This window comes from Carassius carassius, chromosome 20 (genome assembly GCF_963082965.1).
Source record: "Carassius carassius chromosome 20, fCarCar2.1, whole genome shotgun sequence".
Taxonomy (NCBI): Eukaryota; Metazoa; Chordata; class Actinopteri; order Cypriniformes; family Cyprinidae; genus Carassius; species Carassius carassius.
Genome location: NC_081774.1, coordinates 5,566,053 through 5,579,232, shown reverse-complemented (window position 1 = coordinate 5,579,232; position 13,180 = coordinate 5,566,053). Strand labels below are relative to the sequence as shown.

At 36.6% G+C, this 13,180-nt stretch overlaps 1 protein-coding gene across 2 annotated transcripts in view; it reads left to right on the top strand.

Annotated features, from left to right (window-relative positions):
- The window catches only part of gpc5c (glypican 5c), a 114,742-nt gene that overhangs the window by 29,881 nt on the left and 71,681 nt on the right, over nucleotides 1–13,180 (top strand). For both annotated transcript variants that reach the window (XM_059501305.1, XM_059501304.1), the window contains exon 3: nucleotides 4,167–4,885. In XM_059501305.1, the coding sequence (XP_059357288.1) occupies nucleotides 4,167–4,885 (719 nt within the window). The remainder of the gene's footprint in view (nucleotides 1–4,166; nucleotides 4,886–13,180) is intronic.

Here is a 13,180-nt window from a genome sequence, read left to right as displayed (position 1 = left end):
GCTTGTCTTAAGATGTACACAAACACTTAGAGATATTAACTTTTGTATACACATGAAAGAAAACCCTACAGACATTTGCTGGCAGAGATGGCCAGCAACAGTTTGGCCAAGTTCTGTGGTGTGAGGCCTCAAAGCCAAAAAAATTCACCTCTTTCAACTCTGTCTCTTTCTCCGTCTGCTTGTCTCTCTCTATGCCACTTCTGGCGTTTTTACAGAGCGTTCGTGGCATGAGGCTGCCCTCTGAAATCCTGTAACCTTACACTGGCACATTCTGCTTGTGGTTTGCTGCTCTCATTCCAACCATCTCGCCTATATGGGCACACACACACACACACACACACACACACACACACATATGCATGCACATTATGGTTTATATGCAGACACGAACACACAGCAGGACATGGCAAGTGGCCTTTCCATTATTTTCTTTCTCCTTCTACAGTACTCTTGCTCCTGTTGTTCTTGTTGGTCCTAGTGGTATAGTGCAGGGGTGGCAAACTCTGGTCCTGGAGAGCCACAGCCCTGCAGAGTTCAGCTCCAACCCTAATTAAAACTCACCTGCCTGTAACTTTCTAATAACGCTTCAGACCTCGATTAGTTGTTCAGGTGTGTTTGATTTAGGGTTGAAGCAAAATCTGCAGGGCTGGGGCTCTCCAGGACCGACGTTCGCCACCCCTGGCCTATTGCTTCACATGGGTTCTGACATATCGGGCTATGGTGCTCAAATGGGCAAATGAGTTTGAATCATGTTTCTTTCATACTTTTCATAAATTACTTCATATTTTCGTAAATTATTAATTACTTCTTCAGTATATTACTATATTTTGGCATATTATATTAGCAGACTGAATTTGGAAGGATGATGTGACACTGAAGCCTGGAGAGTAATGGCTGTTGAAAATTTAGCTTTGGCATCACTTGTATTCCACATTACATTTTGAAATATATTAATATAAGAAAAGCATTTTGAATATTTTTTTTTGCCCAAATTTTGAACCATATATATGGTATATAGTGTAGTTTGATTTAAACTCCTGTCTCGATCTCTCAGCTGAATGTTTGTTTGTTTTTATATTGTTAATGAATGAGACCTGTTATAGCAGTAATTAAAAATCACATTTTAAATGCTTAAAATGCTTGTCAGGCCCCCAGGTTCTTTTGATTGAAGTGGATGTGTAACAAAAGTTACATTTTGTACCATGGCGTCTTCATAATGTATTACTCATGCCACAAGGTTCTGAAACGGCAAGACATGATGCAACAATATAAAGGTCTGTATGATTGCATATGCACATAGACTAACAGTTGAAAAAAAAAAAACAGTGTAGCCAGAATGCAAAAACACATCCCGTGCAAACGCCCCATTATGGGGGGCAGCATGTTCAAGCACAGCTGTTGTGATTGAGAGAGTTTAGTTGTTGTCCTGGTTCATTGTGACGGCACTGATTGAAGCCTCCACAGCTTATGGAGTGAAATGGAGAGCTCTGCTTCTGTGTGTGTGTGTGTGTGTGTGTATGCATGTACGTCTGTATGTGTGTTGACCGGTCTCAGTTTCGGTCCAGTTGCTGCTGTTCCTCCATCCCCTAGCATGCCTTTAGTCTGACATCAGTGGCTTTAGAGAGAACGGCACCCTGGGTAAAGCCTGTGTGTGTGTGTGTGTGTGTGGTCATGCTCGAATACAGCGCAGCTGAATAGACAGGCTGTCCCGCATTAACAAACCACTGACCAAACACAAGTTTAGGCACGTGTGTGTATGTGTTTGTGTTTGTGTGTCTATGTGTGTGTGAGAGCGAAAGCGACAAAAAAGCCACAGACACACCGCATTGACTCCTTTTGTCCGTTTGTCTTTCCCGTAACTCAGAAGTTTTGTGACTGGTTTTAAAGGAGTAGTTCTGCTAAAAATGAACATTGTTGTCATTTACTGATGTTTTAAACTTGGGAAATAGTCTTTAATTTGAAAGCTAGACAGGATGTTCATGCTGATCTTTTCTGTTATTATAACAGAGAAATGGCAAAAGTAGTCTTTACAACTTGTGTGCTGTATAACAAATTTTCTAAAGCTATAGCCTTGTGTGAGGAACAGAGTAAAATTAAGGTTATCATTGAGTGAAACCTTGACTGACAGCTGTGGGCACCATTCACTTTCATTGCATGAAAAAAAGAGATGTTTAGCTTTTGACGCTGATTTCATTTGCAAACAGATCATGGGTTTTGAACAAATCTCTGAAGTCAATGAATCATATTTCCACATTTCCATAACCAAACATCCATTTTTGGTTCATTGAAGTTTTTAGAAAGAAAAAAAAAAGTTAGGTGTGTCTATCTAAATACCTTGCTGGGTTTTTTTTTTGCCCGATGAAAAGTCATTGGTCAATGTCACTTAAAAAAAATAGTTTGGATATTTAATTTAATTGTGCAGACATCCATTTTCCTTGATGTTTACCACAGAAGTCTGTTTTCCTGCACATGAGACATTAATAAAAAATAATTGATTTAGGGTGCTATTGTTGTCTCTTTTTCTATAACTTGATTAAAGTCAAGCATAGAAAATGATAAATCGCTTTTGTTGTAATTTGTGGGGAAATGCTTGTGATACTTTTAGTCAGCATGAAATGAAAATTTTGTTTTCTAAATGCATGTTATAGGTCTTATTGCAAACATTCATGCATACATTTCTTTTGTACTTTTTTTTTTTTTTGGCTGCATAACATTTAATCAAAGTGACATATGCAGGATTTCTCTAATCATTTAATTACTTAAACCCTGCCCTTGGCAAGACTGCATTCATCTGTCTCAAAATTTTAAGTGCAATGCCAGCATCTTAATATCCAATCAACAACTGATGCTTAGAACCAAGTCCCCAGGCCTACCCCCCCCCCCCCCCCACACTTTTTTTACGCTTGGGTCTGTCTCACAATACAGTAGAAAAGATCTGTCACTTCTTTTGCTGCATTGCAAATTTAAACCAAAAGTTAAAAAAATAAAAGTTCAACTAGGGCTGGGCGATATATAAAAAAAAATTATATCTCGATATTGTCAACATTTTTATTGTGATATGTTTGCATTTGCATTTAAATAATAAAAAATAAAACATGATTTACTTTTGCCCATTAAAAATAAAACAAAAAAACTATTTAGATTAAACAGCTAATTTAAGCAGTTAAAAATCTAGACCAAGAGATCACTTACTGCTTTTTAATAAATTAATACATGTAGGCCTATATGTAACTGAAGCAGTGCAAATTAAGTAACAGTTACAGAAAGTGCATTCTGTCAACTTTTTAGTGCATGCAATTCACAAATTAAACTATGCAACTGGGATAAGTATTTTATTTAAAATTTTTTAATAAGTTTTTAAGCTAAGAAAACAAGTCTGTCAACTGTCTGCGGTTTTAAGAGAAGCTCTGTGGCATGAAATTATGTTCCCACTGACACTAAAAACCCTCTTAGATGGGGAACTATTTGCTGAAGCACATAGCTATTTCTTAGATATAAATATATATAAATGAATACCAAAGACTTTTGCATTCTCTCTGTCTATATTATGGAAACTGGTAAACATATCAGTGAAATTCCCCAATAGTAATTCCAAATGGCCATAGCCTATGTTTCTCTATTCAAAAATCAGCGGTCGAGTAAGTGCATTTATGTTGCCATCACAAATGCAAACAATACAGTTGAGATCTCACGACAGAACACAGACCGGCTGAACGACGCTTTCATTAGATCGCTCAATTCCAGCTTGTTAGTGTTTTCAGATTATCGTCGGCGGCTCTTCCGCAATGAGGAGTGAGCACGTGCGCATGGTTGCCAGATTGCTTAAAATTTAAACTCTTGTTATCTGGCAACCGCCATCATTAAAGCTCTCGTAGTAGAGGGGCGTAGAACAGTCAGCAGTTACAGGTTCCTTTTTTGGACATTCGACGCGTTCTTTTGGGAAAGTATGCTTTAATTTGAAATGTTCGATATTCCCGATATATTCAAATTGTACATCGTCGTCAAAATTATTCCGATATTATCGCTAATATTCGATATATCGCCCAGCCCTAAGTTCAACCAATAGCATGACTCTGGGACGGAGCTTTTTGTTTGTCTGATGTTTGTTTGTTTGTCTATATTTACAATGATTTAAAGCTGAGCTTCTTTCTCTTTTTCTCTTTCAGATACGTTCCAGTCTCTAATCACCTTTTCTCAGAATCACCTGACCTCTTTGTTCGAGACCACATACTCTTCTCTCATGTCGTCCATCTCCCCTCACATCATCTGCCTCTTCACAGATCTTTCTCGTTTCCTCCAGGGCACTGGCAATGTCTCTGTTGAAACTGCCGTCCACTGTTTTTTCGACAGTCTCTTTCCATTAGTCCACACTCGTATTGTCAATCCTGGCATGGCTGATAGCATCGGCGAGGACTCTTCTGATGCAAACCAGCTTGGCGACTGTCTCCGCATGACGAGGCAAGACGTTAACCCCTTTGGGCCGCACCCAAAGGTGATGGCAGATACGCTTGCAAGCGCATTGCGAGCTGGCCGGGTGCTCAGCGTGGCGCTCGGAGTGGGGTTGGACGTGATGAATGTTACAGAGATGGCAGAGTTGTCCAAGGAATGCACTCAGGCTCTGGTGCGCATGCATTACTGCTCTCATTGTCGTGGACTCACCCTGATCAGGGCGTGCAGCGGCTACTGCCTCAACGTCATGCGCGGGTGCCTGGCCAGCCTCTCAGAACTCCACAACCCCTGGAGACAGTACGTCGCTGTGCTGCAGGATCTCACACACATCCTCGCCGGAGCACACAACCTGGAGCTCGCCTTGCTGGGGATCAGAGGTCAGGTTGAGGAGGCCATTCTCTACGCTCAGCTCCACGGGCCCAGGCTAACTGCTACGGTGGGTGTCAGCATGCATAGTTAAAATTGTAATCTGTGAGTAGTGGATGACCGGGTTTTTTAAAGGCCAATGCATGTGCCAGTGTCTTAGATTGGGTGGTACAAAACTGATATTGGCCTATATGATATCACACTGTTTTATTTAAAGAGGTCATTAATGCCATTTCAAGTTTTCCTTTGTCTTTGAGTGTTACAAGCTGTTTGTGCATATATAAGATCCGTAAAATTGCAAAGACTAAAGTCTCAAACCCAAAGAAATATTTTTTACAAAAGTTAAGACATGCCTTCCTAAAATGCCTCATTTAAACCCCCCCAACACAAATTTACATCACTGTGTGGGAAGATTTGCATAACACCACCCAAATGTTTACGCAAAGGAAGAAGGCTATAGAAAAAAAAATAATAATATATATATATATATATATATATATTGCTGTAGTATTGTTGCTGCTGCCATGTCCGAATATGGTAAGGGGTGTACCATTTCCATCACACGCTTGAGGCGTTTGGCCAATCACAATGCATTGGATACCTGGCCAATCAGAGAACACTGCGCTTTTCAGAACGTTGGGCTTTGTAAAATATTTACATGTTTTCCAGAAATGCGAGGAAGAGAGGAGCATGAATAATCAACAGAATGTGGAAAATAATTTTTTATATTTTTATATTTTAAAGTTTTTTTTGAACCTTAAACTTCGTGAACACATTGCATTACACCAAATACACCAAATAATGTTATTTTTTAGCATCACATTATGACACCTTTAAAGACAGTACACATTTTTTACTTGAAACAGGAATAAATCATTTTAAAATTAATATATATATATATATATATATATATATATATATATATATATATATATATTACACAATATTTACTTAAAAAAGTAGAAGTTGTTTTAAAGACAGTATATGCTTTACACAGCTACTTGTTAATTCTGTGATCTTATTATAATGTTTTTTCACAAATCAAGAAGTTGTTAAAAAACACAAACCTTCTAATCAACAGTTTTCAGGTAGTGTATGACTTGTGTTTGGATAGAAATAATCACTGCAGTGAAATCTATTTATTTGATGAAATATTTAGTAAAACAAAATTAGAAATCAGTAAAAAAAAAAAAAAGAAGTTTGCTGGGTTCATAGCATTAAATGTTTATTAGATATTCATAGACTTATTTAAAATGTGTATGTCTTGTTTAAAATGCGTTTTTGCTGAATGCTGACCATATGAACTAGCTTGCCTTTGAACTAGCTATTTGTTAACTAAAGACAGTAAATTACAGAAGTCTGCTCATGTGTGTCTGCGCTCATGTGCTGTCAATATAAAAGTCCCACTTCCAACACTTTTCAGCCAAGTGATTTTAAAAAAATCACAAATATTGGTCAATAATATCAGTCTTGATGTTATACTGACTGTTTTCTAGCTTTAATGTTGTTAAAGCAAGCAGCTCTGCAGAATATCTGAAAGTATGAAAATCCAGAAAGGGTTCAGGCAAGTTCACCTTCTGCGAGATTTTTCTGTTGCCTTGTGTCCAAACAAAGTGTCTCTTAGGCTGCTGTTATCTGTTGTTGTGTAGTGTAGTGTAGTGTGTGATTGAGTGTTTGAAAAGGGCTCAACAGCAGAATTTCGTATGTACATTTATCACTGACACCCATAATACACATGTTCTTAGCTTTGAACTGTAAGCCCATTTATCACAGACTCAAAGTCACTTTTATTCACACTTCAAACACCACTTCATGGGATGGGAAAGACCCAGCCAACACAAACCCAGGTCACTTTATTTTGAAACACTTTTAAATGTGACACTCCATTAGAATACTGGCATTATACTGTTTGCTAGTGTGTTTACATCATTTTAAAGCTTTTAAAAAGTGGCTCGCTTAAAGGGCAGAATGTGATTGGTTACATTTTGACTGATCTGTTCAGCTCACGGGATCGTGTTAATGGTTTGAGTGTTTGGATTTGTTTGAAATGGAATAGTAGTGCACTACTTTATACACTCTATCCTGCCTATATGAAACGTATAAAAAAAGGTGGAAAGTCGTGGCCTAGTGGTTAGAGAGTTGGACTCGCAATCGAAGGGTTTGTGAGTTCGAGTCTTGGGCCGGCAGCAATTGTGGGTGGGGGTAGTGCATGTACAGTGCTCTCTCCACCCTCAATACCACGACTTTGAGCAAGGCATCGAACCCCCAACTGCTCCCCGGGCGCCGCAGCATAAATGGCTGCCCACTGCTCCGGGTGTGTGTTCACAGTGTGTGTGTTTGTGTGTTCACTGCTCTGTGTGTGTGCACTTTGGATGGGTTAAATGCCTCTCGGGGAACTCCTTCAAGACTGTTGGAAGACCATTTCAGGTGACTACCTCTTGAAGCTCATCAAGAGAATGCCAAGAGTGTGCAAAGCAGTAATCAAAGCAAAAGGTGGCTACTTTGAAGAACCTAGAATATGACATATTTTCAGTTGTTTCACACTTTTTTGTTATGTATATAATTCCATATACAATTCCACATGTGGTAATTCATAGTTTTGATGCCTTCAGTGTGAATCTACAATTTTCATAGTCATGAAAATAAAGAAAACTCTTTGAATGAGAAGGTGTGTCCAAACTTTTGGTCTGTACTGTATATATTAAAGTATAATTTATTCCTATAATGACAAAGCTAGATTGTACTGTAGGTAGTTTCTCCAGTCTTTAGCATCACATGGTCCTTCAGAAATTAATCTAATATGGTGAATTTGGTGCACAAGAAACACTTATTGTTGTTAATAATTAAAACAATTATGCTGTTTAATATTTTTGTGCAAACCGTGATCATTCTTTTTTTTTACTGGATGTCTTTGCTGTCACTTTTGATCAATTTCATGCATCCTTAATTGAATAGAAGTATTTATTTTTATCTTGCTCACCCCAAACCTTTAAATGGTAATGTACATAAAGCAATTCTGTGGTCTTTCTGAATAGATTCTTTCAGCCAGTAAAACAGCTTTTGGGTCCAGATTCTGTGGGGGAATAGAATCCTGCATAAAACGATGGAAAAGGTTTGGAGATTGTTTCTGGCAGGTGATTTCTGTTTTCCTCTGCTGCTGTGTGTAAATCTCCACTGTTTTCTTTACACTCAGCAAAGAGTATAAGAGAAAATAGTGAGCCTGAAACCCACAGGACTGCCATCCTGATTACAGACTCCATTACCCACAACCCCTTGCTTGAACTATCTCCCATTGTTTTATCTCCTGAAAAAGTTGTATTCAGTTCTGTTAAAATAACGCACAACAATTTTCCACCTCTCTCATTTTTCAATTCTCCTTCCAAAGATCTTAAACCATAGTCTTCTCCACTCTCTGCAAATGTGTGTGTGTCTGTGTGTGTAGCCGGGATGTTATTAGAGGAATTTTAGCAATGGTTTGATTTTCACTGGGATACTTTCCCAAACGGATTGCGGTTGGCATACCGTCACATCATGTGTGCTGCCTGAGAGGGCATGCTGCGCGTGTGTGTGTGTGTGTTTTCTGGGATCAGGTTTTAGAGGTCTGTCGAGACACTGCGGGTGCTGACAGCGCTGGCTGCCCCTCATGCATGTCTGAAAGACTTCTATTGACCAGCACTGTACAACTAGGATGGGGGGGGGGGGGGGAGAGAGTAAATCGAGAGGTTTTTAAAAGCGGACTGGGCTATCTTTTTACATTTCTGTGGTCTTAGTGTGTATGTGTGTGTGTGGTTTTAAATCCCTGTAGATCAGGTGTCATACACATGTACCATTGGGTTTAGGTGATGCTGGGTTGTGATACCAGCTGAACTCGGGTAATGTGTGTGTGTGTGTGTCTTGCATGCAATGCACATTCCTTTCATTTTCTTTTAAAATTCTGGACTGTCACTGCTGGTTATACAATTAGAGAGCATAAACTTCCTCCATTGTTTCTTTCTTCCATTTTTTGGGTATAAAGGGCCTTGTGTGCTTATTCTGGCCAAAATCTGCCCATTTAGACAGCAAGGGGCCATAAGAGTGACAGCTACAGTGACCAAACATGCAATATGCATTTATTATGTGATGTTTAAAAGAGGGAAATTCTGAAACTGGATATAACCTTAAGACCTAAAGCGTCATGTATACAGTAGGTGTGATCAAGGATATCTTGTTCACTTGCCACTAAATCAGTGTCTACCCTGCAGTAGGATTCAGTTGTCAGTTTCAAACCATCTTTAGAAGTCCCATAAATAAATAAATAAATATATATATATATATATATATATATATATATATATATATATATATATATATATATATATATATATATATATATATATATATATATATATATATATATATATATATATATATATATATATATATATATATATATATAATTTTTTTTCTTTTTTTTTTTTTGAAAGCTTTGATAGTAAAGTGTCAGCTCTTAAGTTAATAATAATAATGCTAATAATAATTGTTCTTCTTAATTTTAATAATTAATAGATGTTTTCTGAAGGAATACATGACACTGATAACTGGAGTAATGTCTCCAGAAAATTCTGCAATCATAAGAATGAATTAATGTAAAATATAATTATACAAAAAGTTATTTGTAATGATAAAAGCTTCGTAATCTTCGGGAAGAAGGAGGCGGGAACCGGCGGACAATCAAACAACATTTTAATAATTTAAAATAAACACAAAACAGCGCACCAGCCCCTCACGGACGACTGGTGCGTATATATATATACGCACATACCTTGGTATTAAGAAAAGCTCAGAATCCTTCATTCATCACCCTTCCTCTCTTTCTCTCTCTGTTTTTGTATTTTAAACTCTTCTTCTTTGCCTATATTTCAACAGGTTTAAGGTCCATTAATAATTCTGCTGCTAGACTTAACGACAGGATTTACACCGCAATATTATTTCCCAACTGGAGATGGAACAGGACTGTAGATGTGAGGTCAGAGTTCATCTGAAGTCTTGTGATGTCTCAATGTTGCTAGCGTGGAAACAGACAGTCTTTCAGTGACCCGTAATTGCTGTGCCTCAAAGTGGCTGCTGACAACTGTGAGCGCACGTCAGATAAAAACGAGAAAAATGTAATAATTCATTATCCGCCGTCCCAAGCAGTTAATGTGCTGCTCTACCTTATTTCCTCCGGGGTTTAACTGAGGGCTCTAATTACAGTCTTACACAGGAATTTTAATAGTAGCTTGTGCTTTAAGATAATGGAAACAAGGCCCCTGGGATTAGAAAAGGTTTCCAAAGCCCAGAACACAGACGGCCATGAGAAGAGGGGTCTGTTAAAGAGCCACTCGTCTCTTACCTTTCCTGTTTTTTTTTTTTTTTTTTTTTACATTTCTCTTCACTTTTTTATTATCTGACTCTTTCCACAAATATTGTGTAATTTTGCCTACTTTTGCATTAGAGGCACAAATATCTTTTATTATTATTTGTTTTTTTATTTATTATAAATGCTATTAGAGATTTTTATAAAAAGTATTATCTAAGAAAAAAAAAGTAACTAAATACATTTCATGCTGGGCTTATTTTTTATTGTTTATTTTATTTTATTGCTAGCAGTGTTTTAGACATTTTCAAACTTTAGTGAAGTTGTATTAATTGAATTAAAAAATGCAAACTTTATATAATCAATAGAAAATAAGACTTCATAAAAGAGCTACTTTTCTTACCAGATATTTTATTTTATTTTATTTTATTTTATTTTATTTTAGGCAGTGTTTTCGACATTGTTAAACTTAAAATAAATAAATCCATAGAAAATAAGACTTGAAAAGAAAAAAGTGTTTCAGGCCCTTTACCCTATTTCTGGAAAGTGCCTTATCACGCTATCCCTTCACCAATCCATCTTTCCAGTGAGTAAAAAGTGAGGAATCAATTACCTCACCAAGTTTGTAACCCTCAGCGGAGCAATTTATTTTCCAATCTGACGGAGAGAATTACTAAAGTGAAGGATAAAGCCCCCAGCCCACTTAATTTTTTCTCCTTTTCTTGTTCATTTTTGGTTTATTCCCTTGCTTTGTGTGCCGCATTTATCTCTTGGTACTATATAATTGTTCCTGTGAACACAAATTTCTGGAAACAGGAAATTATTGTATGCACTGATGCATTTATTATTATTGATTTATTTTTGTTTATACCTTAATTTCATTTGTTTTATTTTATATATTGTTATTTTTGCTTTATTTTTATTTTATTTATTTATTAGTTTTTATTTTTAATTATTTGTATTTTATTTTATTGTGTACTATATTTTTATTTTGTGTTTTCATTTCATTTCCCCTAGAAAATTATAGCCTGTTACCCGAAAAGCTGTTTTTGTTGTTATTATGTCTGTATCCAAAAAAAAGTAGACCCTTTACAGATTCGATTGATGTATTGCTCTTATCTGTACGATTAAAACTGAAAGTGTATTTTAAGTTATTTTCGGGGTTATCAGGAGAAAATGACTCAAAACGCGTATCCGCGTTAATCGACTCTAGAGGGTTAAATACAGTTACGTTTCTTAACTCCCGCCAACACTAATTGTGGGTTGATTCAAATTTAACCAGTCCTGTATCATAACACTCCGTGCCACAGGGACATCGATAGTGACCCAGATTCGAAAGAAACTGAATGGAGACAGAATGGTTAACAGAAGCTTGACCTTTAGATGACTTGGAAGAATTTCCTCATTCTTGCACAGTTATGCTTATACCCATTTTTGGTTCCTAAACAGATTTACGTCTAATTTGGTTTCCCAGTGCATCATCTTTCAAAATGTTGTTTACATCGATGTTTTGGGGAGGCAGTTACATTAGAGGCTGTGGCGACATCCGTTCGCTGGCAAACCAGATTGCAAATCATATGTGAATGATTATGACAAACTGCCGAGAAACTGGAAATATGCTCGTAAACAGAGTATTTACAGTTTAGAGTGAAATATAGAGGAGAGCAAAGGGGATCTGAGGGGATAGTAGAGGAGAGGGACGAGGTGAGGAGAGGAAAGTGAGCGTAACAGCCGCTGAGTCAGCCAGTCTGGGGTCAGAGCCTCAGCACCCGTCTGTTTGTAAAGAGATGTTTTTTAAGAGAACTATGAGAGAGAGGATGATTTATATCTGGGAAGCTTTCTGAGGTGGAGTGTGTGTCCAGACCACAGACTTGGCTGAGACAGACTGAGGAGGCCGTTAGCATTTAGGAAACATACAGTATATAGCAATGCACAGTTCAGAAATATCCATTGCTGTGTTGCAGTGTTTGTTTGTTGTTTGTTTGTTTGGTGGTTGTAAATTTTATTTACAACTTCCAGCTGGCACTTCCAGAAATCTTCAAATGCAAAACATAAGATGTTAGATGTGCCACATATTAAATCTCACTGTCTCTCCCTTTTTCCTGAGGGTGTTCTGGGTTAGTAGTTGATCATCTGGGCTGGTAAATGAAATTAATATGAAATAAATACAGATGATTCATTCTAATCTTTTATTTTTTAATTTTTTTTACACGTATAAAGAAAATGTTAGTTGCAACCGAAATGTTTTGGGTGTTTTATGATTAAGTAATATGTTTGTTCATTTAATAATATACAAATTCTTTAAATATATTGAAATTTTTTTTTTATAACAAATGACAAAAACATGATTTAAATCTGTCCTTTTCTTAGAATTTTAAAAACTTTTTTTTTTTTAAAGTAATAATTGGCTGCATAAAACCAGTTTAAAATTGTTTAAAAATGTGATTAATATGAGTGTTTTTGAACAGTCCGTTTATTGCGATGTAACCATATGCAACAATATTGTAGTTACTTCTTTTTTTACATTTGAAAGCAAGGAAGAAACAATGAAAAATAAAAGAAAAGTAAAACAGCACAGGTGATATCAGAAAGTGACATGGCATGGTATGGTAATTTGAGAATACAAAACATGCATTCAGGCATATAATGATTTACCTACAGTATATTATAAAAAATTATATCAATTTTTTTTTTTTAAATACTAAATTTATTTTTATATTATTTTGTTTTGTTTTAAGTTTTCAAAACAAAACAAAATGATTTGCACCAGATTGTAGAACAATGTAGAACAGCTGAATAAGCAAAAACGATGATACCCTTTTCAGAGTTCATTGCTGATTTCATGTACCTCATGGTATTGAAACATAAGCTGTGCCAACTGTTCGGTCTTTCCTTTAAGTAGAAAGGAAGGAACTGACAAACTTAATGCATCAGACTGCTCAGAAATACTTTTTTTTTTTGGAAATTAGGAAAGAAATCAATCAGTGTTGTCTTATAGTTGTCTTTGTTCTTTTAACTTGGATGGAGAAA